General features: G+C 39.5%; 1 protein-coding gene across 2 annotated transcripts; it reads right to left on the reverse strand.

Moving 5' to 3' along the window:
• Positions 1 to 3,248: 3,248 nt before the first annotated feature.
• On the reverse strand, positions 3,249 to 15,824 carry LOC108275563 (hormonally up-regulated neu tumor-associated kinase homolog A). 2 transcript variants are annotated; one of them, XM_017486460.3, is made up of 10 exons: positions 15,215 to 15,824; positions 11,643 to 11,935; positions 10,741 to 10,796; positions 10,171 to 10,309; positions 9,510 to 9,637; positions 6,965 to 7,100; positions 6,232 to 6,409; positions 5,300 to 5,383; positions 4,218 to 4,425; positions 3,249 to 4,078 (listed from the first exon to the last, which is right to left on the reverse strand). In XM_017486460.3, exons 1-10 carry the CDS (start codon positions 15,437 to 15,439, stop codon positions 3,318 to 3,320), a joined length of 2,208 nt encoding a protein of 735 aa, XP_017341949.1. In that variant the 5' UTR covers positions 15,440 to 15,824; the 3' UTR covers positions 3,249 to 3,317. The 2 variants fall into 2 exon arrangements, with proteins under 2 accessions (XP_017341949.1, XP_017341948.1); XM_017486459.3 differs by having other exon boundaries at positions 4,218 to 4,428.
• Positions 15,825 to 27,298: the final 11,474 nt, after the last annotated feature.

Genomic DNA, 27,298 nt, shown 5'->3' on the forward strand with positions numbered 1-27,298 from the left:
ACACATGTCAAAAGTAAACAAAGTAAACAAAAGTAAGCAATGTCAATGCTTCGGCACTTCAGCGAGTGGAAATCCGTGTCATAAGCATTATATTCTGCATGTTAGAGCTTCCCATTTATACTAACCATCAGTACATCGCGTAACCTACAAGAGAACACCCTTAGTGTTTTATACTCTGTCTATACTGTACTAAAAAGACAAAGTTATCAAGACAATTTAAGCAAAATTATGAATTCTATCAAGAAAGCCAGATGAATAATTAACATTACATGCCAAAATGATGTTGGGCTACCATCACTTTACTTGGCTTAGCCTACAGTTGTCATCCTTAATTATTTCATTATTACATTATCTAAACCAATTGGAGCTCCATTTGGTAGGGACTCCTGGTATGGCATTATACATTACATCAGAGATTTTGGGGGGGGTTCTGGACTGAGATTTGACATTTTAATGTACTTCAGGGACCCCCTCAAAACTCAGGGGCCAAGAAATTTCTTGCCTTGCCTGCACTGTGATGACACCACTGTACCAGTCTATTTGTTGTACCCTGATTTTAATTTTGTTTGCTGTCTATTAACTGTACAACCTTACAGAAGATACCACTAGTGTTTAAAGAGGGATTTGGGAGTACATTTTTCATGGGTGCCTAAATTGTGGAAACAGTAGTGTATATTTACCACAGCAATGGGCACAAACACTTTTGTATTCTTCTTTCATACTGCCCCGTGTTTACGGATCTTTCACTACACTTGCAATGGCGGTATTTTACAATCTGTATCTGCAAAATAGCTCCTGCCCAGTTAAATTCCTGTATACAACCAGTGCTTTCTGCTGTCAGCCAAAATCAGGCCTTTAGTCCCAGATATTAATATTAGTTTTTATGTATATTTATATGTTGACCTTGTTGAACATGTAAAAGAATAAAAGCAGATGCAGACATCTCAGTTTGGCTCAGCCTGTCACCAGCATTACACTACACACACACACACACACACACACACACACACACACACACACACACACACACACTCATGTGCCAGGTCCACTCAGCACAGTATCCAGTGGCACAACACACTTTCAATTATTCATAAACTTCTCATAGGCTGAAAAGAGCAAAAGATTCCTTTACCCGTCTATTATTTCCAGTGGAGTGCTATGAGCTCATGTGCAACACCCATCACAAAGCACACACACTCATGCAAACACACACCCACACATGCTGAACCCATGGTATGTGATTTCTTACTGTGCAAAGAATATCACTAAATCTTCTGTGGCATACTGTTTTAATCAGAACTATATGTTAATATAAATAGATAATAGAAATATATGATAATTTGACAGGAATCCTGTTCTGGAAACAGAAAGCTGGTGCTATATGAAAACAGTCAACAATAATTACAAAGAAATGTCCGTATATACATGCACATACATACACAGTAGGTGGTACTGGCATGAAATTTGTTGCATAGCCTCAGGTCACGATCCTGAGATTGCTTACCAAGTTTTGAATCCGTGCTCAAAGACGTTGCTGAGATACAGCCTCACTTCCTGTTTGGCAGCTTTGCTATCAGATTTGTTGGCCCAATACAGGAAAACCATTCAGAGTATTCAAAATTCTTTTGAAAACTTTTATGGGGCTCACTCGGAAGATGATGTGTACCAAATTTGGTGATGATGGGAATAAATTTGTAGGAGCAGTAGCACTTCGGACCCTGTCCAGGGTGTACCCTGCCTTGTGCCCGATGCTCCCTGGGATAGGCTCCAGGTTTCCCCATGACCCTGAAAAGGAGAAAGCAGTATAGAAGATGGATGGACGGATGGATGGAGTAGCTCTTTGGAATAATCAAGATACAGTATGTTGTTTATTGTTATCAGCATCTTATGAGGTCTTCTCATAACATTCCCAAAAATTAAAAAGAAAGAGATTTGGCTTTCAGAACAGAGTGTTCAGTGAATACCCATGCACTCAATGGCATACTTAATTTGAAATCTTGTTTATTATCCAAGGTCTTGGAATAGCATATAGAACGTCATCCTTTGGCACGACGGATTGATTTCATTCAGCGATGCTCATTCATAAACAGCAACATGATACAGGCTTAAGAGCACAATGGGCATCAATCAGACCCTGATCAGACAATAAAGCTCAAATAGAGTTACATTGGCTTAAGGGCAAATGACTGCAAGAGAGAGAAAGAGAAGAGGGGGCATGAGAGGTTCTAATTGCTTGCCTTTATAATCTTAGCGTGGCAAATGAGCTTATGTCCTAATTGGATGTTCGTAGTACATTCTATTTTTCACTTTGGCATCTGTGCGTTTCATGATGCAGCAGTGTCTTAGACCGCCAATCATCAGCTTACTTTTGATGCAGTTTTTCATTGACAAAAATCGTGGAAATTTACTGATCCCAAGCCGCACCTATGCTTCGTTAACAAGCTTTTGAAAAAATTGGAGTAATCCCCATAACACTGACAATAATCTAGCAACATTTAAAGTGAACAAAGCTAGCTAACTAACTTCATCTGTTTTTACAGGTGTATTTTCCTATGCATAGCTTATTGTTTAGAAAAAATAATTCATACTACAGTACCTACTCAAAAGCAGCTGCCTTTGGTTATGGATATTTTGTCTATATTGAGCTGGTGGTAGTGTCCACTCACAGACAAATGCAAAGCGAACAGGTGTATTTGTTTTTGCAAATGGATACTGGTGTAGATTTTATGGGTCCACCAGACACATATTTTGACTGTATCCAGAGCTTGACATTCAAACTATGTCCTTGGGAAACATTGATGTGCCTGCTAAAGTGCAAAAATTTTAATGAGGTTATAGCAGATAATTGCTATGCAGTAAAGAAATGGGGACAAATATGGCAGGGCTTGAGACTGGTAAATTGTACCACATTTGAAATGTATGACCCTGATATTTCCAAAAGTATTAAAAACTCACATGTGGAGTAATTTACAGTAATTTGGTTGTGGGAAATGTTGCACAACCCAGTTTTAATTTATCCATGATATAAAAGATCTATCTGCTTAGAGCTCTTGATAACTCATCAGGTTGTCTGTGAAACCAACAAGAGTTTAACAGATAGCTGAAGAGCTGAAAGAGGCACAAGCAAAGGCATCTCACATGACTGAAAGAATCAGTGTACAAATGTACAAAAGATATACATTTAACTTGTATGGTTTTGTTCTTGATTCAAGCTTGTATACACATTATATATATATATATTTCACTTGAGTTGGAATTAGCTCTTATTGTAATGATTATGTTACATTGTCTTCATCATCCCCTCTCTCTACACCCTTTCAACTAAAATCCAATCTGAGAAATTCGGTTTTCTTTTCCTTGCTCTGGAAGTTAGAAGGGAGCAAGGGTAGGCTTAGATCTGTGTCTCTGCGCTGAGTCCGTAACTGCACAAAATGCTGAGTTTTTGCTGTGTTTTCTGGGATGCCTATCGTCCTTCCTCCCCCTGGGCCGGTGTTCCTCTTTTCCTTTGCGTGCCTCAGACTCTTGATAACCAGAGCCTGCTGCCTCTGGGACAAAAACACTGGTGGTTTTGAACCATTTACCAGAAAAGGGGAGGAGTCTGTGGATGGCCCAGTGTGATGTTTAAGTCCCGCCCACACCGCTTTTCTCGGTGAGATGTCTTTGAGAGTTCTGTGACGTAACCGTGGTAATGGGGCAGTTTGCAAAGCAGATTCCATTGTGCTCAGGTGACGGGCAGTGTGGGTCTTTTCCTCAATGGCCAGTAGGAGGTCTTTAAAACGCTGGCCTGCTTTACTGTCTAGATGCATTATGGGTGATACCACTTTTTCAGAATAGAACATCTGTATCTTTTCCAATTTGTTGTCATGCCTGAGTGCATTTTCTTCTCTTGAATAGTTCTCAGAGTGTGTTGGTCTCAGGTCATGATCTTTGTGTGGTACTTTGTTGGAGTCTTTTTTACTTTCCAAAATGACTGGAGCATCACAAGAAGTACAGTTACAAAGCTTTGAGCTGCTTTCTTCCCTGCAGGGGCATTTGGGGGCCGACGCATGAACCAGTTCCCTCTCACCGAGCCCTGGGACTGAAACCACACAAACACAACAGAACGGGATAACAGCAAATATGCATAAATGTATCGTTGAAACTATTTTAAAAAGGCATTTATGTTGGTTCCACACAGTGCTCAAAGGATACACATATTTAGATATTAGCAATACTACCTTCAGGAAACAGGCTCTCTCTTGTCTCCATGTTGATTCCCGTGTCATTGTTGGTAAAGACATCTGCAGGCTGATTGGTAGGGGTAGACACTCTTTGGTCGCAGCTTGACTGTTTCTGTCTGATCACCTCCTCTCCATCTTGTGATGGGATCCTCTGTGTCTTACTTGACTGCCTCTGGTTCCTGTCATTGCTAGTCTCACTCTGAGTCTTCTGACAACAAATAAATACATGTCAATAGGAATGTGTTGAGATGAACTAGGAATTTCTAAGCGACATACACTATATGGTATCCGAAGTGTCCTTGGGCAAGACACTGAACCCCAAGTTGCTCCCGATGGCAAGTTAGCGCCTTGATTGGCAGCTCTGCTACCATTGGTGTGTGAGTGTGTGTGTGTGAATGGGTGAATGAAACACAGTGTAAAGCGCTTTGGATAAAAGCACTATATAAGTGCAGACCATTTACCATTTCTATGGCCAGATGGTTTGTGGACAACTGACCATTACACCCATATGTGCTTTTGAACCCTCCACTCCAGATTTATTCCTCCTTTGTTGTTGTATTAACTTCCATTCTTCTGAGAAGGCTTTCCACTAGAGATTGGAATATAGCTGTGGGGATTTGCCCATTCAGCCACAAGAGCATTATTGAAGTCAGGCACTGATGTAGGGTCAGAAGGCCTGGCACATGGTTGCCGTTCTAATTCATCCCAAAGGTTTTCAGTGGAGTTGAGTTCAGGGCTCTGTTCAAGACACTCAAGTTCTTCCATATCAACCTTGGCAAACCATATCTTCATGGTTCTCGTTTTGTACACATGGGCATTGTCATACTGGAAAGGTTTGAGTCTCTTACCTCCAGTGAAGGGAAATTGTAATGCTACAGAATACAAAATACAATTGTACACTTCCAACTTTGTGGCAACATATGGGTGTCGTGATAAGACCCCCCACAAACTTTTGGCCATATAGTGTACTGTATATCTTAAGATTAAAGCTTTCTAGCAGCACTAAGCAAGGAACACTACCTAAAAAAGTGCCACTGGAATGCTCCTGATTGTTGGACAAGTTAGGTTGATTAGGTTACCTGTTGCTGACTCTTCTCTGATGTGTTGCTCTTCTCATTCCACCCAGGCTTATTCCGAAGATTCCACTCGCTGGATTCCAACTTCTGAGAAAACTTTGTCATGTCACAATCTGTATTTGCATTTATGGGTAATATTTTCAAGCAAATAATTTGGTGGTATAACACCAAATTTTGCTAATTTGTTTGGGTGTAAGCAAATTTATTTTCTTGTTCTCCCTTAGTTACTTTTTCCATGGTCAGAAATGAATGCTGCTAGCCTGGTTTGACCTCAATGGAGCAGCACAACAAGGGTGTGACATTTGAAATCTGTAAAAAAGTAGTTTTGAACCTAGTTTGGTCCAAAATTGTGTTCACAATTTCTCTCCTCAAATCTGCAAAAGTATCAGTGTGGGTTTCCATTCCAACAAAAAAAGGAGACATGCCTAATAGTTTTTAAGACCAAGATCAACTAATTGAACAAGAAGAATCAGAAATAACACGCCTGTTTGGATGGAATTAAAGTCAGCAGCCATACAAGCTCCTTATGACTAAGCTTGAGGACCACTGTGTTAAAGGTTATGGGATGTATTCAGAGGTGAGTTTTGCGTGCACAGTGTAAAATTTACATTGGAATTGTGTACATCGGTACCGTAGACGTAACTACAGACTTAAGACTTTTCAGGACATCGGTGGACTCAGCTTCTTAGTCTGAGAAGGGCAAAATTTTTAACTACACTTAATTAAAGTGAGCTCTAAGCATATTAGATGAATGCTTAGTCAGTTTATCCTTCAAATCACAAGCATGCTTTCTTTACAGAGCTTTTCATATTAACTAAAACATTGGCATTATTATATTAATTCCAGAAATCAAAAATAGAGCCATGGTTTTATTCAATTATTCATAGGTTCTTTATGTGTTGTAGTGTGTTTTATTTTGGGTTTCAGTGTTTTACCTTCATGTTCTTGGATTCTTTCTGGTGCCTGCTCAGTTTTTTAAGCAGGAGTTGGTAGGTAGCTAAGATGGTGGAGGGTTTGTTGTTGATGACTGTGTGTATGATGTCTGAGAGGCCATAGCCAAGAGCTTCAGTCATGTAGTTTAACACAGCTGAGTTGAGCTCTTCTGGATGCAGTCTGAGGAAAGTAACATATTCAAACTAGATTTAGTGTATTTCTACTGCATATTTTAAAAATTGTTAAAGGAAAATTCCACCCAGCAGATATGTTTATATTGACAAATTGACAAATATATTACAAAGCTAGCAATCTATGAAAAAATTAGCATGACGGTGGTATTAGCATGAAAGTTTTTAAGGTTTTGGAAGATGATCTTTTTTCGAGCAGTGTGTACAGATGAGGAGGTGAGAGAAATGGACAGATTAAAGGACTAAAGCGCCACTGTAGCTCTCTCTTTAGGTGTTCATAAACCATGAACTAAATCCCACCCTCAGCACTTTCAGCAGGCAGTCGAACTGCATTGTGGGTAATGTAGGAAATTTTTACAAAAGTGAATATAGACCAAGTTTAAGCTAAGAAATTCATTTTTAAAAATCTTGGACACCATTGAAGATCACATGCTAATTAAAAAGATTAATATTCATGTTCAGGGTGGATTTATCCTTTAAACTTTTAGGTACATTGTTTGTTCACTGCACCGTGTCTAAAATGGGTTATTCCAAGGCACTCTACCTGTTCTTATAGACCACAGTGTGTAGGGGTCTTTTGGTGTAGCCCTCATTAAGCCAGCCCTCCTCAAGTGCTGCTTTCACACTCGGCCTCTTCAGCGGGTCTGGCTCCAGGAGAGACAAAACAAACTGCACCGCCCCTAAGTGCACAAAGAGAAAAGCTGACACATGATATGACTTAAAACAAAATTTTAATCGGACAACATCAGCAACCATAATTAGCATTCTTACACTGATAGATATAGTTTTATAAGATCCCTCGCATGCACATTCACCTTTCTGAGTTCTCCTGGTTTTAGCTCTCTTACATCATTGGAGATCAAGTTTAAATGGCAGTCTCCTCTTTCTTACCACCTTCACGACCCAGAGGTTACCGACGATTGGCAGGTCGGCTTAGCACTGCATGGCCTGCGTGTGCGCTTCGGTAATGCTACCCAAAAAAGTTGTCTTTGTGCGTGGCCTGCTTGCTCAGGTGGAGGTGTTCTTAGTGTCGTCAGACAGCGACGATCACATTTAAACATTCGCTTAGGAGCCTCTTTTAACCTCTGGGTTTAAACATTCATTTAGGGGCCCCACTCAGCCTCTGGGGCTTTAAAGACACACATACACAGTTTTCCTAGCTTTAAATGCAGCAAATATTCTACAATTTATGGCTTAAGGAAAATATCATCCATTTTTAATGTATCACGTTCATTTAGGCTTTACTGGAGTGCACAGGAGTATAAAAGAGAGCACAAAGGTATGTTAAATGTTCATTAGTTGCTGTTGATCTACGGTGCTATCAGTTACATATTGTGTATTTTGCTAGCGTGTTGGACCGAGTGTTCCCCATGGGTGGCCACATAAACAGTGCGGTGCTTAAGGGTGTGTCTGAGTGACTTGGATTGTTAAATCTCCACTGTTGCCTTGTCCATATTTAATGTGCTGGATCAGATTATCCGATAATCAGTGTGAGGAGAAGAACAGTTTGTAACGCGTGACTATCCACACCTCCTATCTAGGTCACCCCCTCCTTCCACGTCTCTTATTGTCTCTTTCTTACATTGTCTCACCTGTCTATGTGTAGCTAAATATGATATATGTGTTTGCTCGATCTCCTTACCTCAGTTGTATTCAATCACTGGTGTGTAAAATTTGCTTCTTTAGTTTGTACTGGAGCTACAGGGCTAATATTTCTAGCAAGTAATTGGGAAGTCATAGCCACCAGTTTAGAATAGTGCAAACTGTTTGCCTAAATCATGCCCTTGCCTAAAAACTATATTGTAGTGACCAGACCATGGCATACTAATACTAAAAGTAGACTTGTAAGCTGCCAGAAGCCAAGAAAACTGACACACGCATACAGCCCATACAAGAAAACTCTAGCAAAACACTTGATATCCCAGTGCAGTTGAAATTTAAGGTAACACTAAACAAGAAGTATTGAAAACGCCCAGCAATAGATCAATATAAAGTCCCGTATGCAAAACAGCCACGCCTCCGCCACTATAATACCGCTATGATAATGTTTGGTTCAGCTATACCATTTGTACAGTAAGGATGTGATTTAAATATGTTTTGTTGACAACTGTTCAGTCTTTTTGAACAAGTAGCTATGGTGAATCAGTTTTGGTAAACAAGTTCATTCAATTGCTTCTGACGGGCTTCACTGCAACTGCACTCTGCAGCTACACCCACTGGATCTGAGAGTCTCTATTGCATCAGTAAACAGCCTTAATACAGCATAGAATGAGCCAAAATATATTTTATGTAGCTTTACGGCTTATCTGTCATGGCATTTGCGATTGTATATATGCTGAACCTTAAATCAGTATATCTTTCAGTCACTTTCACTTGTGTTCAGCGGGTCAGTTGAGGGGCTTCAGTGAGTCCCATCCAACATAACTTGGTTGATGGAGCTGGAGATTTTTTTCTCATTTCGCTGGTTTTGTTGCTCTTGACAAAACAATTATTTAGATTAACGAAACATGGCCGCCATGACTCTTTTCTTGATGTTCTTTGATCCATTTTTATAGATAACAGCATCTCTATCCCTCCATCCATCCATCCATCCATTTTCCATACAGCTATTCCTACACAGGGTTGTGGGGAGCCTGGAGCCTATCCAAGGGAACTCGGGGCATAAGACAGGGGATACCCTGGACCGGGTGCCAAACCATGACAGGGAACACTCGCACCCACATACTCACACACACTACGGACAATTTAGAGATGCCAGTCAGCCTACAATGCATGTCTTTGGACTGGGAAAGGAAATCGGAGTACCTGGAAGAAACCCCCGAAGCACGGGGAGAACATGAAAACTCTGTGCACACAGGGCGGAGGCAGGATTTGAAACCCCAACCCCAGAGTTGCAAGGCAAACCTGAAAAACCACTTAAGCCACCTTGCCCCCAAACCCCCCCCCCCAACTTACAGCATCTCATGAAGATCTCATAAGATGGTTACAATATCCAGCAAATGTATCAAATCTCAAATTATTTTCAGTTATAACGAACAGTATGAAATGTTCCTAAAATAAACCTGCGTGACTGTAAATGTGTGTGTTACCTTTACTAATGTCAGATGGGATTGTGTTGATTTCTCCATTAATCATTTTTTGATGAAGTTGCTTTATGTTGAATGGCTCTACGGTGAAGGGAAGAGTACCGGTCATCATGGCAAACATACTCACACCCCTACACACACACACACACACACACACACACACACACACACACACACACAATGAGGCAATATTAGTGATAATGCTTAATGCATAATGCAATAGAGTCAATGTCAGAGGTGGAGATGACAACACTGAACACTGCATGTAAAAAAAAAAAAAACAAACACCCATGTTATTATTGTAATGAAATATTTTGCATGGTATCAGGGTATTCACATAGATTTCAGATTCATACCAGAATTTCCCAGACTGGAAATAACTGAAACGCTCTACTATTACATTTTTGAATAATTAAGTAAAACTTTATATTAACCTTTGATAAGTGATGAAATAAAAAAAATCTGAGTTTTTGAACTTCCGATACATTTTCATAGTATGGAAAAGCCTGAACTGACTAAGAATCATAGCAGATCTCTCTTTTTGATTTAAGAAATGTACACCTGTTATAGCATGCTGATTGTATTTGCCAACAGCTGTATTTTACTCATGCTACATTTTATATTGTTCTTTTCCCCCACTATACGCATATAGAACGGTACTCACACAGACCATACGTCCACTTTAGGGCCATACTTCCTGTGGGCAAGAAGCTCTGGGGCAGCGTATGCAGGACTTCCACACTGAGTGTTCAGCAGCTCCGGGGAGAGAGAATCTAACTTCAGAGTGTTACTAAGACCAAAGTCTGTACACACACACACACACACACACAAAGAGAGAGAGAGAGAGAGAGAGAGAGAGAGAGAGAGAGAGAGAGAGAGAGAGAGAGAGAGAGAGAGAGAGAGAGAGAGAGAGAGATCTTTCCATTCTTGCTAATTCATTTACTAAGCAAAGACAAGAGAGAGTATTTTTTATATTGCAGTTGCTGCATCACAGGTAATATATATGTTTATTGTGTTTATATTAGGGCTAATATGAGCATAGATTCGTTTTGCTTTTAACCACGCTGCCTGATTAATTATCTCAATGGATCTCACTTGAGCAATTGCATGAGTGTGGGTTTGCATTAGTCTTTAACCTATAATGATCAGTTCCAAATATTAACAATCCACTTATAATATATCAGATGCATAAAAGTCTGCTAATCCACCAAGCTAATACACAATAAACACTCACCAACTATCTTAATATTGTTGTGTTCGTCCAGGAGAAAGTTCTCAATCTTCAGATCCCTGCAAACAGAGAGGAAGCAAGTCAAACAAATCTACCTTTCTATTTAATTTCAAACAATGCTCAGCTAAAGTGTCCTTCGCAACAATCTATGTACACGTTTCACACGACTAGCTTTAATAAATACTTAAAATATAACCAATAAAATACTTCAGAAATCTTTTTTTTTTTATTATTAGCGTGAATCCATTTAGCATCTCATAATCGAAACCTGCTTTTCCACAAACCATCCATTATATGTTATTTTATTCATGTCCTGCAACAACCTCACTCAACTCTGTTTCCTGAACACGTTCACCTCTATAAAATATTTGGAACAATTTGGAATATAATCCTCAACGGGAAGTTGCATCGGCCAAATTTCTTGATGATCATGAGAAGATAAAAAGCAAGTTCCATCTGTCTTTTTTTTTTATTTGCAGTGATGCTGACTGATGAAAGCACAAACCTGTTAACTAAACTGTAGACTGGAAGTAAATTTTTAATAATAATTTTTTTAAAAATGCTTCAAATAAATTATTAGAAAGTCTTTAATGTTCTTATGTCATCACCATGGATGCCAGTTAACCATATTTTTGCATTTGCTAACAAACAAACAATTACTTAATGATATATGTATATATGTATATATATATATATATATATATATATATATATATATATATATATATATATATATATATATACACATACATACATACATACATACATACATACATATGTACAGTATATATGCACATATATGATTAAGTAATTGTTTGTATGTTAGTTTATTATGGGCAACTCCCAGAGCCAACCTACCCTATTGAACAAATAAACAAAACTTAGTTTGGTTTCACTTCCATTACCTGTGCACTATACCGTGCATATGTAGATGATCAACAGCGGACAGGATCTGCCGTGTGTACCGGCGGACCTCCCTCTCCTCCAGGCGTTTGCGTTCACAGATTCTGTCCATCAGGTCTCCTCCGGCGCACAGCTCCATGGCCATGTAGTAGCAGTTCTCAGTCTCCAGGGTCTCCAGCAGAAGAACGATGTTGGGGTGACGGATCATCTGGTGGATCCTCGGCTCACGTTTCATATTTTTCAACACGTACGCATCCTGCCGTGCCTTCTTCTTATCGATTACTTTAATGGCCACCTGATTAAACGGGAATATAGCAACAATCAGATGAACAAATTGTACATATAATCTCTTCTGATTGGAAGACGCAAACATGAGTGTGTGTATATGAAGATCTAGGTGTTATCTGTTTAGGAGACTGATAACTCCTATTAATTTATTTCTACATTTATTTACAACTCTTTTTATTAGTTGATCTTTGCCTATAGTGTAAAACACTTTGAGCTGTATTTTTGAGTTTAAAGTTTATATAACTTTTAGCTTCTTTAACAGATCTATGGCTGGATTGGATTCTGCCACACTTGTAAAAAGCTTTGGAGAAAAGCACCTGCCAAAGAAATGCATGTAAATGTAAATCAAAGTGTGAAAGTAGAGTTCACATAGACATTGGCGGCAAGCACAAACACAGACTCATAATTGAAGAAACAGATCTTGTCCAGGGCAAACCACCCCTCCACAACCTCAATAGATTCAGTCCAAATGTTTAAATGTTAAATTGTGATGAATCTACCATCTTGTTATCCATCTGTGTCACTGTTTGTGTGATACTAATGAAGGGCATTGAGCAGCGATGGAGAAAGAGGCCCACATGGAAGGACTGAGTTGATCCATGCTATTTAATCAGACTCTTGGTCATTGCTATAGTAACTTCAGAAGCTCAACAAAGTGGTCAGGACGGACTCAGTGACCCGAACTAGAGGTGGTCACACAGACATACACATACATGCATACACACACGGATAAAGTTGACCGGATTCAGTGACCCTTGAAAGAGTTGATCACCAAGGTGAGGAAACATAGCGTTCTCATTTGCGTTTCACACACACACCCACACACACCCACACACACATGCACACACACACACACACACACACACACACATGATTGGTGCTGTTCAACAGTACCATTAAAATTATATTTCTGATTTTGAAATGCAATTCATATATTCTGTATGGAATGCCAACCTCGAATAGATTTCAGTTTAGTAAACTGTCTGAATTTTCCACTTGACTAGGTTGCAAACTAATGAGCATAAATCACAGAGCTTCTCTAAGCTAATTTATCCCCCTTTATCGTATAAACTACTGCAACCATACTACTACCATTCCGTAAAATACACCGTTAATTTACAGTCCGAATCCTGTTTAGTTATTGTTTTATGTTTTTCTTTTCCTTTTAAATGTATATCCTGCAATTTTGACAGAAGGTGGTTGAAGCTAGCTATTTGGAAACACAAAATTCAAACGAAAACAATTTAAGGTTAAGCGACACCACCAAAACACATGCACAGACACTTGCACTGTGCATGCGCCTAGACTTGAACACCTGAATGCTCTTAATCTTTTGGTAAATCACCCTGTAGCTCTCGCCTGGTTTCCCACTGAAGCGAAGCAGGGTTGAGACTGGCCAGTACCTGGATGGGTGACCTCCTGGGGAAAACTAAGACATTCAGGAAGCTGGCCCCCCATTAGGGAGGCCAGAAGGAGGGGCTCACCCTGTGGTTTTGTGTGAGGCCTAATGCCCCTGTATAGTGACGGGGACACTATACTGTAAAAACAGCATCGTCTTTCAGATGAGACGTTAAATCAAGGTCCTGACGCTCTGTGGTCATTACAAATACCAGGACACTTATCATAAAGAGTAGGGGTGTAACTCCAGTGTCCTGGTGAAATTCCCCCATTGGCCCTTATCTATCATGACCCTCAAATAATCCCCATCTCTGAATTGGCTACATCACTCTCTCCTCTCCACCAACAGCTGGTGTGTGGTGGGTGTTCAGGCGCACTATGGCTGCCATCACTTCATCCAGGTGGATGCTACACACCCTGAGTGCCTAGAAAAGCACTATATAAATCCAAGGAATTATTATCAACCATCCATTTATGTACCTGTAGATGTGGGAAAATAATACTATATAAGTTTCGTCATCCATAATTAGTTTCGACAATCAGATAACAGGCAAAGAAAGAACCATTTCACCAAGAAATCCACATATTATAAATATGCAAAAAAAATAAATAAATTCAAGCAGTCATTCGTACTCTCGCCCATCTTCTTCATCTGATAGTAAAGCTGCATTTGCATACCAGAACACGATTGGATCTTATATTTATGACACAATAATACTTAAAAAATGTAAAAAGAATAACATCGTGTCTTTAACACAAACTACAGTAATGTGACTTCCAGAGAACCACTTCTAGACATTTTGAGCTTAATTGTGTGGCGTTTTAAACAAATGCATAATAGGTGCGTATGTATTTTGTTGAATTATAATTGGCCATTAAAATTGAATTTGACTCCAAATTAAATTCACAGAAAGCCATCAGTGTGGTGTATTTCTGAAAAGTCAACTCCATACAATATTTGTTGCAATATAGTATAAAAAAAAAATCTGGATTCATCACTAAGAGCTGCTTTTATTATATCTCCTTACCCGAACAAATGCACCAAATTATCTATCACGTAATATTAATACAATATTCACTGTCTGTCCTATTTTCCACTTCACTTTCCTTATATGGCTTGTGTTTCCTGTTCTTGTTTCCTGCTCATCACGGCAGGTAATTAGTCACGCCTGTCCTTCAGTTCCACTTGATATCCTGTCTCTTTATATCGTCTTGTTTTCACTGAGCATTTCCACATTTTTTTTTTTTCGAGTATATAAATGTTCTCATCACTACAGATTATTCATTTGATCGAATCATTGGGTCAAAGGTGAAAAGGGCTTTTGAAAGAGCAAAAAAGTACAAATGTAAAATATATTAATTTCAGGGCTTTTAATTGGACATTAGAATGTTTTGTATAGATTGGTATTCATTTGATTTAATATCAATACATTTTACATGAGACTAACGGGAATTCTGATCATTACTGTGGAAAAGAAAGCATATTTTATTTATCTCTACCTTTAGTTGTTGTAGTAATAACTCCTACTTCGTCTTGTGTTTATCTCTAAGAAGTCAAAGTGAAGAATGTACATTTTTTTATTTCGTTTTTGTTTTTGTTTTTTTTTAATTTAGCAATCCTCATACTTTTTATACCATAGTGTCAAAAAAGTATACTATTGATTTTAATATCAAACAGTGCTGTTATATTGTATAACAGTGCAAGTACTTTTCATCTTTGACCATATATGAGGCTTGATGGGAGACTATCACACACACCGTAAACTGAGAGACAGCATAAAAAATGGATGACAGTCCTTCAACATAGCATTGACTGGCACGTTCTAGCATGTGATGCTATTTCATTGATTGACAGCAGTGTGTGTGTGTGTGTGTCTGTCTGTCTCACCTTCTCTCCCGTGCTGATATGCATTCCCTCCATCACCTTAGCAAAAGAGCCCTTGTTGATCATTTTGCCCACCAGGTAGCTGCCCACACGTTTAGTATGTGGGAAGTTTCTCACCAAGTCTCTGGGCACTTTCCTCAAACCCGCTGGGACTGCCCGCTCCACCTGCTCCAGCTCCCCAGAGTCACATGTCACACCGTCTAGAGATGACTTGACGGGAGTGGGCATGGTGCCACCTGCTCCTGTCTGTTCCCGGCTACTGAGATGATGAAGTGAGTTGGAGAAAGGAGGAGAGGAACAACAGGCATGTGTGATGGACGGGCAGAAACCTGGCGTGATCTGGACTTCCTCTGAGTTCTTGCATTCCTCTTTTGATGTTAGTTATCCATTCCTTTGTGAATTCACTCATAAATGATCATGTGATGTCTTCTGCATGAAGCACTGTCTTCTCGGTACGCTTTAATGTTGAGTATCACTACTTCTGGTTTGCTCCAGGTCTCATTATCTCTCTCTCTCTCTCTCTCTCTCTCTCTCTCTCTCTCTCTCTCTGTCCTTCGTCTCACAGCGCTTTACTTGTGTCCCTCCAGGTTCCTCTGTCAGTCTGGTTGCTTCATGCACTCCTAATGTGTGTGTGTGTGTGTGTGTGTGTGTGTGTGTGTGTGTGTGTGTGTGTGTGTGTGTGTGTGTGTGTGTGGTGGATAATTAACTGTATCTGGTCTCAGGTGCAGTCAGCCAGTGAAGAGAGGACATACAATACCATAATAACCACTGATAGCACACACACACACACACACACACACACACACACACACACACACACACACACACACACACACACACACAGAGATACCCTTAAACCAACACACAATGTTCACACACATTGTCAGAGGCAGCTGGCACAATCCTTTACATTCTGATAAAAATGATCTTCACCTCTTTTTCAACTTTCACCTTCCAGCACTTGTCTTGTTTTTCAGTTGCTGCTGCTTCCTCTCTCTCTCTCTCTCTCTCTCTCTCTCTCAGTAGGGGCTACACTGACTTTGAAGTTGAGCTCACCAGATTTGACACGCTGAACCCTAAAGTGTTTTGATCTGAGACGTTTTAAGTGCACATGAGGCACAGCTCAATAACTTCTGCTCGCTGCTGCAGCCAACAACAGCAACAGTTCTCGGTTCTCGAATGCTCTTCAGTGAAGCATAACCACTTAGAATGACAAAAAGCAAACACAGTTGCACTCTGCCGGTCAAGATAAAAATATAAAGCACCCCTAAGCTCAGAAAATGTTCTTTTTCGATGACTGATACTGGGAATATACTATGTTGTTTGGGTGAAATTTCTTACCACAGTGCTACAATTATATATATATATATATATATATATATATATATATATATATATATATATATATATATATATATATATATTTCCAATTAGAAACAGAAAATATTTGATCAGTATTTTCAGTATTACATGATCTCATAAAATAGGCGCTGTTCAATATGCCAATTAAACACTAACAACCTAATTAGCTTGAAAAAATTCAGGATATTATATATCTTATTAAATCTACAGGGTGTCCCAAAAGTCTCCATACCGTATGGGAGTATCTTTGCCAGCTCCACGTCGGCGTCGGTTGTGCCTTCGTCAGTGGATGTTCGTGGACGTCCACTTCTCGGTTGTTCTGCAACACTTCCAGTCTTTTTGAAATTGTTAATCAGTTTGCAAAACTAATATAATAATATCATATAAAGTGTGAAACATTTTGGAAGACGTTTTGCTAAAAAGAATTAATTTCCCCCATGTACGGAGACTTTTGTGACACCCTGTAGTATAATATAATCTATTGTACTACATACTGGTATGGGAAGAATTATGAGTCTAACCTAAAGGGACTCTAAATGGACCCAACCCTCTTCTAGATGATGCCTAGATAGATTTAGGTAGATTTTAATTATTGCAGTATCTAGCCATACAGAAAAAGGCAAACAGTACTAAATATATTGAAAATGTACTGCATGAGCATACTGTAAATAGGAGCTGAGCATATGGTGGATTTTTTTTTCAATCACTGCACAATTTACTATTCTACTGAGATTACTTTTAATAGTTTAAAAATACAAGTCCAGGAGGACTTCAAGATTATGTGAAAAAATATTAAATGAAAATATGCATATAAATGTCCAACATCCATCCTGGACATACTTACAGAAGCTTATTGGAAAATGAAAGACGTGGGGCTTTGGCTTAAACTGTCTGCCAGTGTTATTGTGAAACTAAACTAAACTGCTTTTGTCTCGTTTGGTCTGAGTCCTTGGAAAATCTATACTTTTGTTGAGTTTGGCCGTTGATTTCAAGGCCAACGAGTTTAAAAAGCTCACTAGAAACCAATTTAGTTAATAGCCCATTCAATGTTTGCTGCTTAATTATGAAGATTTTAGAGATGGTTAAATGATTCAAAGAATTTAAAGCTATCATATATCACTTGTTTGATTTTTATATAGACCATGTTAGGAAAAATGGATAATTCTTTGTGCTCTGGTCCAGTGCTGCTGTATTTGCCGTGAGGTTGTTTAGAGAGAAGATGAAGCAAGTTGGCTGTTTTATTTATCCATCCATCCATCCATCTTCTACCACTTACTCCTTTTCAGGGTCACGGGGAACCTGGAGTCTATCCCAGGGGGCATCGGGCACAGGTGGGGTACACCCTGGACAGGGTGCCAGTCCATCGCAGGGCACAATCACATACACACCCATTCATACACTACAGACACTTTAGACACGCCAATCAGCCTGCCATGCATGTCTTTGGACTGGGGGAGGAAACCAGAGTACCCAGAGGAAACCCCCACAGCACAGGGAGAACATGCAAACTCCACACACACGTCCCTGGCGGGACCCGAACCCCGGACCCTGGAGGTGTGAGGCGAACGTGCTAACCACTGCAACCTGTTTTATTTCTTTCTTTCTTTCTTTATTTATTTATTTATTTGACATTGTAAATATTAACACACAAAATATAGCAAATTTGAAACACTTCCTTGTTCCTTTTAGTTCCACATCTCCTCTTAGGGACACGCGACACGTCTTTTTTACGGTACAAGAATTTCCACAGAGGTCGGACGTAAAGCTTTTCATTTTAAAGCACCTTGTGACTGGAATAAACTTCCACCCTTGTTTAAACCTATTACCACTTTGTGTTGTTTTAAGTCCTCGTTATTCCAATATCTTAATACACCATGTTCATGCTATTGATGTGAGCAAGTGTAGCTACTTTGCCTGGTCTATGTGCTGCTTAAGTCTGATCTCCTCCTGTTATGATTGCACCTTTACTATCCATATGTGGTTAACTGTACCCCGTTGTATGGTGAACTGATCTTTTTTTCTTGCTCTCTACTTGCATGCATTGCTCTGTTGTGTATAGGATAAATGTACGGACTTGTTTATGTCTTACTTTTCATTGTAAGGTCATTGTAATCGTCCTAACTTTTTGTTCCGTTTGTTATTTTGGGTGGGGGGTTGAAGAAGCCGAGCGAGCTAATTGTATATTCATATTTGTTTTGTGTTAGTTTTGTCTTGTCTGTGTACATGTATTTTTTGTATTTGTGTCTTTTGGTCCCCCTTGAAAACGAGATGCTGCATCTCAAGAGGCTATTCGACAACAAACTGAAATAAATAGCTAAATGTATCATTTGATGGTGGAGCCATGCTGGTACAGCTCCAAGGTCCAGGGTTTGATCTTGAGCTCTGGTTACTGTGCGCTGTCTCATGTTCTCTCCGTGTCCATGTGGACTTCCTATGGTTACTTGGGTTTCCTCCCATTTCCCGAAAACATACCGATAAGTGGACTGGTAACACCTTTCAGGACAGTGGTGGCTTAGCGGTTAACGCTCTGGGTTATTGATCAGAAGGTTGGGGGTTCAAGACATGGTGCTGCCAAGCTGCCACTGTTGGGCCCTTTAGCAAGGCCCTTAACCATCTCTGCTCTCATGGCTAACCCTGTTTTCTGACCCCAACTTCCTGGCATGCCGGGGTATGCAAAGGAAAGAATTTCACTGTGATGTGACCAATAAAGTCTCATTATCCTTATATAGGTATTAAAAACACGACACTGCTGAACTGAGTGTAAAAATATAGCATTCTTGTTGAAAAAAAAATCACTATTCATTTTAATTACCTTTTATTTATATAGCGCTGGGGGCACGGTGGCTTAGTGTTCAGCTCGTTTGCTTCACACTTTCAGAGTCGGGGGTTCAAATATCATCTCCACCCTGTGTGTGCGGAGTTTGCGTATTCACTGGGTGCTTCATGGTTTCCTCCAGGTACTCCGGTTTCCTTGAACCTGTCCAAAGGCATGCGTTGTAGGCTAAATGGCATTTACAGTTTGTCCGTAGTGTGTGAATGAGTGCCTGTGATCGTGCTCTGCGATGGGTTGGCACCCCATCTAAGGGTGTCGACCACCTTGTCCCCATAGTTCCCTGGGATAGTCTAGAGGCTCCCCCATGACCCTGTGTAGGATAAGTAGTATGGAAAATGGATGGATGGGATGGATGAATAGTGCTTGATCAATACACATTGTCACAAAGCAGCTTTACAGAAATCGCAGTGGCAAGGAAAAACTCCCTGAGACAACCTTAAGAGGAATCAGACTCAAAAGGAGACTTCTTCTGGTGTTGCAAGGATGTTGAGTATGCACAGATTGTGAAAGAGTCCTGGGATGAGCACAGGACAGTTGTTATGATTACATCAGCAGTTCTGGTGAGATTATTTACTGCAACAAGGTTGTTTTGGGCTATAAACTGTTTTTGGGAAGCACAAGTCTTTAGGACATCCATGTGGGATCAGTCCCAACACCAGACATCAAGATGAATTGGGCAAGTCTGGAGGGTGAGAGGAGATACAGCTGTAGGTGTGTCAGAATCTGGCACTGGCATCACACACACACACACACACACACATACACACACCTCCCTTGTGTTGCTGGTGGCCACTCATCTGATGCAGTTGATGCATACTTCCGAGATTTGAGAAGAAGTCAGAAAGGGCATGTTCAAAACAGTTAAGGAATGCAGGGTATGAGATCAAGATGCAAGGAATAGTTTATATGTGCATAGCACTCTAAGGGGTGTGCTAGGGGTCACATTACTCTTTCTTCATTATTTATTCACTAGATTCAGCTACTGCGGAATAGTAGACATAAATACACAAAGATGATCATTTTATTGTTCTTCTTTTTAAACCATACAGGTTTTTATTAATGCTCTCTCAAACAGTACGTACATTTAATATGTTAACAGAGGAGACATTTATTTAGCATTTTGGGAAGGAGTCTGTAGTGTCAGTGCTTTATAACAGTCAGAGGCAAAGCTGTAACTTTAAGTTTTCCTGAATGGTAAAGTTTAGGAGGAGAGCTTTGCAGTTTGTGGTTTCTCTATATCATGGCAAGCTGCATTTTTAAAAAATCTTATCAAATTCAAGAGAGAGAGAGAAATAAAGGAACGATTGCTGCTAGCTGTCAATGGATAAAGACGCATGGTGGTTTAGTGGTTAGCACGTTTGCTTCACACCTCCAGGGTCCGGGGTTCGATTCCCGCCGTTGCCCTGTGTGTGTGGAGTTTGCATGTTCTCCCCGTGCTGCGGGGGTTTCCTCCGGGTACTCCGGTTTCCTCCCCCAGTCCAAAGACATGCATGGTAGGCTGATTGGCATGTCTGAAGTGTCTGTAGTGTATGAATGGGTGTGTGAGTGTGTATGTGATTGTGCCCTGCGATGGACTGGCACCCTGTCCAGGGTGTACCCCGCCTTGTCCCTGATGCTCTCTGGGATAGGCTCCAGGTTTCCCCGTGACCCAGTAAGGATAAGCGGTATAGAAAATGGATGGATAAAACATACCACGTATCATACTTTAATAACTAAAAAATTGTACGCATTGGCAAATTGCTGTGGTATGAGAGAATAAAACACTTTGGGATGGGCTGTTTATTGGAAAAATTCAACTTCGCATCCATCACACCACCCTGTTGATTATCTTCCTATGACAATACACCCCCAAGGGATTTTTTTTCCCCTTACTCAACATCAAGAAGCAACATCATAATGCTCTAGCATTCTGGTGTTTTTATATGAACAGATTCAGTGTAAATGGACGGGAAAAACTGTGTTTATGTGAGGGGAAACTCATCTCACTGTCCTCTGCACTGCCTCAACTTCACCCAACTTTTATATCTATGGCTCAAATGAGGGAATGAGGGAAAGCCAGCATTCACATGCGTGCACACACACACACACACACACACACACACCAAAAACGTCTTGCGTTCATCCCCAAAAATGTGTTCCAGCCCGGAGGCTTTGGCATAACACCATGCGGTCAAATTAATAGTCCCGAAAAACCCCTGGTCCTCTTCCTGCTCTGTAAGAAATGAATCCCCAGCAATCCATTAAGGCATATTTTAACACCAAATAACTTCATAAAACCTTGGAGGACCTCCTGCATGTGCACACACACACACACACACACACACACACTTCTATGAAAATCGTTACAAAGGACTCTGTACACTGTACAACTTTTTTTGTGTTTTTTTTTATTTTATTTTAAAAATAAATAAATTATTATTGTGCTGCGTTAAAAAGATTATATTAGTTTCTCTAGACTTTGGTCAAGATTTGATCATGTGTATGGTCAGAAAATCTGTTTCTTCTCTTTCAGTGCATTTTTGTGTGCTAATGTGTCTAGGTGAATAGGAAATGATTTGATGCCATGCACCAGTCAGCATCATGTTCCAGGTTTCTGCACGTGTGCCAATGAAGAATAATGAGTCTTCTGTCAAATAAATGGTGTAACACATGGGAGCCACAGGCAGCGGGATGGAGGTGCAAAGGCTTTTTATTAGGGCTTATCCAACATGTCAGAGGTCAAGGCTGGGGTCAAAGTGCAGGCAGGCATCTAGGGCAAATCCATATTCATCCTCCATGGCGCAAACACAACTTCGGACAACTTAAAATATTAAAAGCACCTAGGACCGCTTTCTAGCGTATGATTAAGTTTGTCTGATGTAAATCAGAGTGACATTAATAATTTTGTTTCATCCAGTTGGGATTTAATACTGCACAAATGGAAAAGAAAACCTCGGTAGTGTCAGGACTTGAAATGTACTTGCAAAAGATGTTTAGTCGGGTCAGATCAGGATTAACTTGTGTTCTCGCTACAAATGAATATTATTTAAGGACTAAAACACTGCTATAGGGGATTAATCCATGACAGGGTGGTGTGATATGGTCTGATGCAAAGCAGAGTTACTGTTACCATCCCAAAGCTGATTATTGGGCTATACAACGGATATGAGAAGTCTACACACCCCTGTTAAATTGACAGGTTTTTGTGATGTAAAAAATGAAACCATTATGAATCATGTCAGAACTTTTCCCACCCTTAATGTGAAATTATAACATAAAACTGAGTGAAAAACAATCAGAAAAAATTTTAGGGGAAAATAGGAAAAATAAAAAAGTTACAATGACCTGGTTGTACTGGGGATGTGGCTGTGTTCAGAATGAACCAATCGCATTCAATCCCATGTCCAAAAGTAATTATCAGTCAGAAATGATTCTGATTAATCCCAAATGAAGATCAGCTGTTTCTGTAGGATTTTCTTCACATCTTGGTTTCATCTGACTGCTTAAGGTATCTCACTTATCAAAAGGTATCGATCAGGAGAGGGGTATAGAAGAATTTCCAAAACATTAGATGTACCGTGGAACACCATCACCAACAAGTGAGGAAAATGGGGCACAAAAGTGACATCACCAAGAACAGGACGACCCTCCACATTTTACAAAAGGACAAGACAAAATCTTACCAGGGAGGCTGCCTGGAAACCAACAGCAACATAAAAGTAGCTGCAGGAATATCTGACAATTACTGATTACTCTCTGCATGTGACAACAATCTCGTATTCTTCACATGTCTGGGCTATGAGGTAAGGTGGCTAGAAGGAAGCCCTTTCTCACAAAAAACATCCAAGCCTGACTAAATCACCCCAAATCATGTGGCAAAATGTGTTATGGTCTCATGAGACCAATTCCAAAAGTTATGTATCTTTCACTTCATTTAAAGTTGTGGAACATCCATGAGACAAGTTAGTTCCTGTTATCACTGACTACATTTACACAACATTGTGTAAGGTAATATTAACTGACAATATTCTGATCAAGGTGTTTACATGAGTCGCTTTTAGAATATTCCTTTCGTGTTCCCATTTTACATGTTATAGATCATAGATCGATTAACATGTCATTACGTCCCCACGCCACTCCGTGCGACGTTCCCTCCAGAATTTCACGCATCGACATACAGTTCGTCTGCGTTATGGTACCGTATACAGTTTTTGGTGTTTCATTTTGAATTTTATGAAAGCTTCAAGTGCGGTTAATTATTTGTCGTGCTGTACGTGCAAATAGACGACTGCGTGAAGCCCTGGGCTGCGTCCCAAACCGTGTACTTACCTACATGTATTTCTCCTACTATGTAGTAGGTAAGTACACGGTTTGGGACGCAGCCGTGCTCTCTTGTTTGCCGTCAGACGGTTGAGCGCTGCCGTGTGTGAACGTGTCCTGTCTCAAAATGCGGTGAAAACTCCCACACGACGTTAATAACGTGATGAAGGTGTGTACATGTCTGTAACGCACGTCGATAATGCGACTAAAACAGGAGTACTCCACACGTCTTAATTCCATTTGTGTTTACTTCGAGTGCGACTTTAGACGGATTAAGGTCATCAATAATCACTGTTTACACGCTAGTGTCTTAATCAGAGTATCGTCTTAATCGGGTTAATATCGGATTATTGTTGTCCATGTAAACGTACCGACTTGCAATATAACAGCTTTAAACAATTGTCGTCTCTTGTTTTACTCAGCCTCTCTTTTTAACTGTCTATTGAAGTTGATAAAACAAAAAACCGAGAAACTGTGAAAACGTACTGACTGTTACAAAGCACTGACACTGGAGACTGCTTCCGTAAAAGTTAAATAAAGATCGTACAATCAGTAGCACTATATCGATGATTATACTTTTTTTGTTAAATAAGAACACGTTCTATTAATCCATTTATTATGCAGAGTGTCCACAGTACAAGTTCTTTGAAAGTTGTTACTAGATAATATTAGAATGATTGCATTAATATAAAGCTGAGATTTGAAGTACTGTCAGAACTGCTGTTATGGGATTTTTTTTTTTTTCTTTCCCGCTCAAACAAACAATCTCCAGTTTCATTTCTATTGAACATTTCTACTGAACATTCCTGCTGTTATGGGATATTTCTGACGCTGAATATGATGGACACAAAGGTAAAACTGTTCTGACCTGTTGGATGTTGGTGGTCTCCAGCCTGGGGCGCAATAAAACCCGACATGCTACACAGCAGACTCACACTGCCCTCTAGAGGTGAGCATAAGTCAGTGCAACTTCAGAGGTTGTGAGATTTGGTCATCCTGTCTAAATGTATGTCAGAGAGGGTAAGTGTGAATGTGGTGTACCTTGATTTAAATCTCCTTTCCAACATAGTAGCTCTCTGGGCCATCTCCAGATTTTTTTTTTTTTTTTTGTGCACTCACACAACCCTTAGCCCTGCATGTCTTCAAGTAGCCGCACACACACAAACACACACACACAGGTGCACTAACACATACACACAAAACTTCTCACTATGAAGCCATCTGGAAGCCACACAGTTTCACAGCTTCCATCACACGGCTGTCCAGAGGTTTACTGAGATCTGGCTGCCTTGTACATCTGTAGAGGGAACCAAGTTTCAACCTTAATTACAAACAAACGTGTTGAGTGGGGCTAATGCAGACATTCCACACACACACACGCACCCACGCACGCGCTCACACACACACACACACACACACACACACTGCAAGGTGATGACAGCAGTGAAGTGAAGCAGTTGTTTCCTGAGCACTGTGGCCAGATGTGTCACACACACAGCCTCTCTCTCTCTCTCTCTCTCTCTCTCTCTCTCTCTCTCTCTCTCTCTCTCTCTCTGTCTCTCTGTCTCTCTCTCTCTCTCGGGTGTACTGCAGTGCATAGTAATACTCCCTCCACATGGTTCTCAAATGGTCCTATAAAGCGACAGCAGTTAGCCTGATCTACTTTGATATCTTCCTAATGTTGTAATGTTAGTCTTTTGTAAAAACGTGCAAACCATGTAACTAAAAGTTAGCTGTTATTGATTTTAAAATGCAAATCGTTGATGTTATAGGTATAGCAATTCTCTCTTAAAAGACACAAACTGACAACAGACTTTGACAAAAGTTGTTTTATGTTTCTTATTATATAACCCATAGTTACATTGACCTGTCCTAGTAATCCCAAATATTTTCCTATTTACTTTATATGTTTTCTATAAGACTGTAACATTTGTACATGGATGGTATTCGAGATTTTTTTATTTATTTATTTTTTTTAAAACAGTCTCCAAAACGCGTCTCATGAAAATTTTTCTCAAAATCATGAAGACACAGGTCAAGACTTTGACCATGACATGGCTGTTGGTATCAGATGGGCTAGTCTGAGTATTTCAGAAACTGCTGATCATGACAATCGCCATCATTTTACACACAATACTGAGAAAGCACAAAAAAGCTTCCAGTGAGCCAGAGTTCTGGGGGCGGAAACAACCCAGAGGTCAGAGGAAAATGGACAGACTGGTTCAAGCTGTCAGGAAGGCTACAGTAACTCAAATAAGCACTCTTCACATCCTTGGTGAGCAGAAAAGCATCTCAGAATGCACAACACACTAAACCTTGGAACTGCAGAAGACTCCGTCGGGTTCCACTCCTATCAGCTAGTTTGGGAGTGGGCACAGACTCACTGACAGATGAACATTGCTTTACCTTTTCCAATCTTCACCTGTACAGAACCTGTGATTGGTTGATAGGATAATTACCTGAAGGAGCAGGTGTACAGGTGTTTCTAATAAAGTGAAAATTAATTATGTACTAAATGACACATTAATTCAGAGCCATTCAAGTTATTTATCCAAAATATGACTCATTTACCTCTAGTTCTCTTCTAGTGTTTGACTAGTCGTACATTATCATGATCATTGTCGAGCGGGCTTTTTCTGTGGCCAGACCCAAACTTTGGAATAGTCTCCCCTTTCATGTGAGGGCTGCTTCATCATGATCTATTTTTAAATCTACCCATAAATCATATTTTTATTCTTTAGCCTTTGGAAATGTCTGAATGATGATGCTATTGTTTTTATTGTTTTAGCTTTTTCTCTTGTACAGCACTTTGGATCAGCTTATGTTGCGTTTAAATGTGCTTTATAATTAAATGCTGATTTGATTGATTGATTGATTGATTGATTGATTGATTAGACAGCTTATAAATGTGTTTTGTTGTTGTTGTTGTTGCTGTCATATATATAAAAAATATTACGAAAATCACAATAGTATTTAAAAAGTGAAATTCATCCTGACAACCCTAATGGAAAAACATTACGCCTAGAATTTCTCTGATGGGTGAAAATGATATTTTTTTAAAAGCAGGAAGTGGTTATGCTGAGGGACGAAAAAGATTATGACCATAGAAATGAGGGGAAAAAAGCAAGTCTCTACATTCAGCGTGTAAGTGTTACAGTTGGCACATGATTAGAAACCTTGTTAGACCTGCACGTTGATTTCATTTTATTTTCCCGTGTTTTCTTCTTGCTTTATTTCCCTTTTGACCGCTATGTAATGTTTAATCAATTATTAATCATTAATCATTTAATCGCATAATCATTTGAAAATTTTTTTCTCTAAAGCACTGTATAATAATTATTATATACATTATTATTAATATTATTCTTATTTTTAAGATTGCACTATTATTTTCAGAAATAAATTGATTATTATTAGTAGTATTATTATTATTAATAATAATAGTAATAACAATAATAATAATAGTATGCATGAAGATAGTAAAAATGGAAACTTGACTTATCTTAAATATGGAATGTTAATTATGTAAAAATGCATAGGGATATGTATTTAAAATGATTTCTATGTACGTATGTATATGCATATGTGTATAT

Source organism: Ictalurus punctatus, chromosome 15, assembly GCF_001660625.3.
Source record: "Ictalurus punctatus breed USDA103 chromosome 15, Coco_2.0, whole genome shotgun sequence".
Taxonomy (NCBI): domain Eukaryota; kingdom Metazoa; phylum Chordata; class Actinopteri; order Siluriformes; family Ictaluridae; genus Ictalurus; species Ictalurus punctatus.

Coding starts and splice junctions, on each gene's coding strand:
- LOC108275563 (XM_017486459.3), bottom strand. CDS start 15,439: ATGCCCACTCCCGTCAAGTCATCTCTAGACGGTGTGACATGTGACTCT. Junction 10,797..11,642: donor ATGCACGGTATAGTGCACAG/GTAATGGAAGTG, acceptor CTCTGTTTGCAG/GGATCTGAAGATTGAGAACT. Junction 4,429..5,299: donor CAGAGAAGAGTCAGCAACAG/GTAACCTAATCA, acceptor ATTTGTTGTCAG/AAGACTCAGAGTGAGACTAG.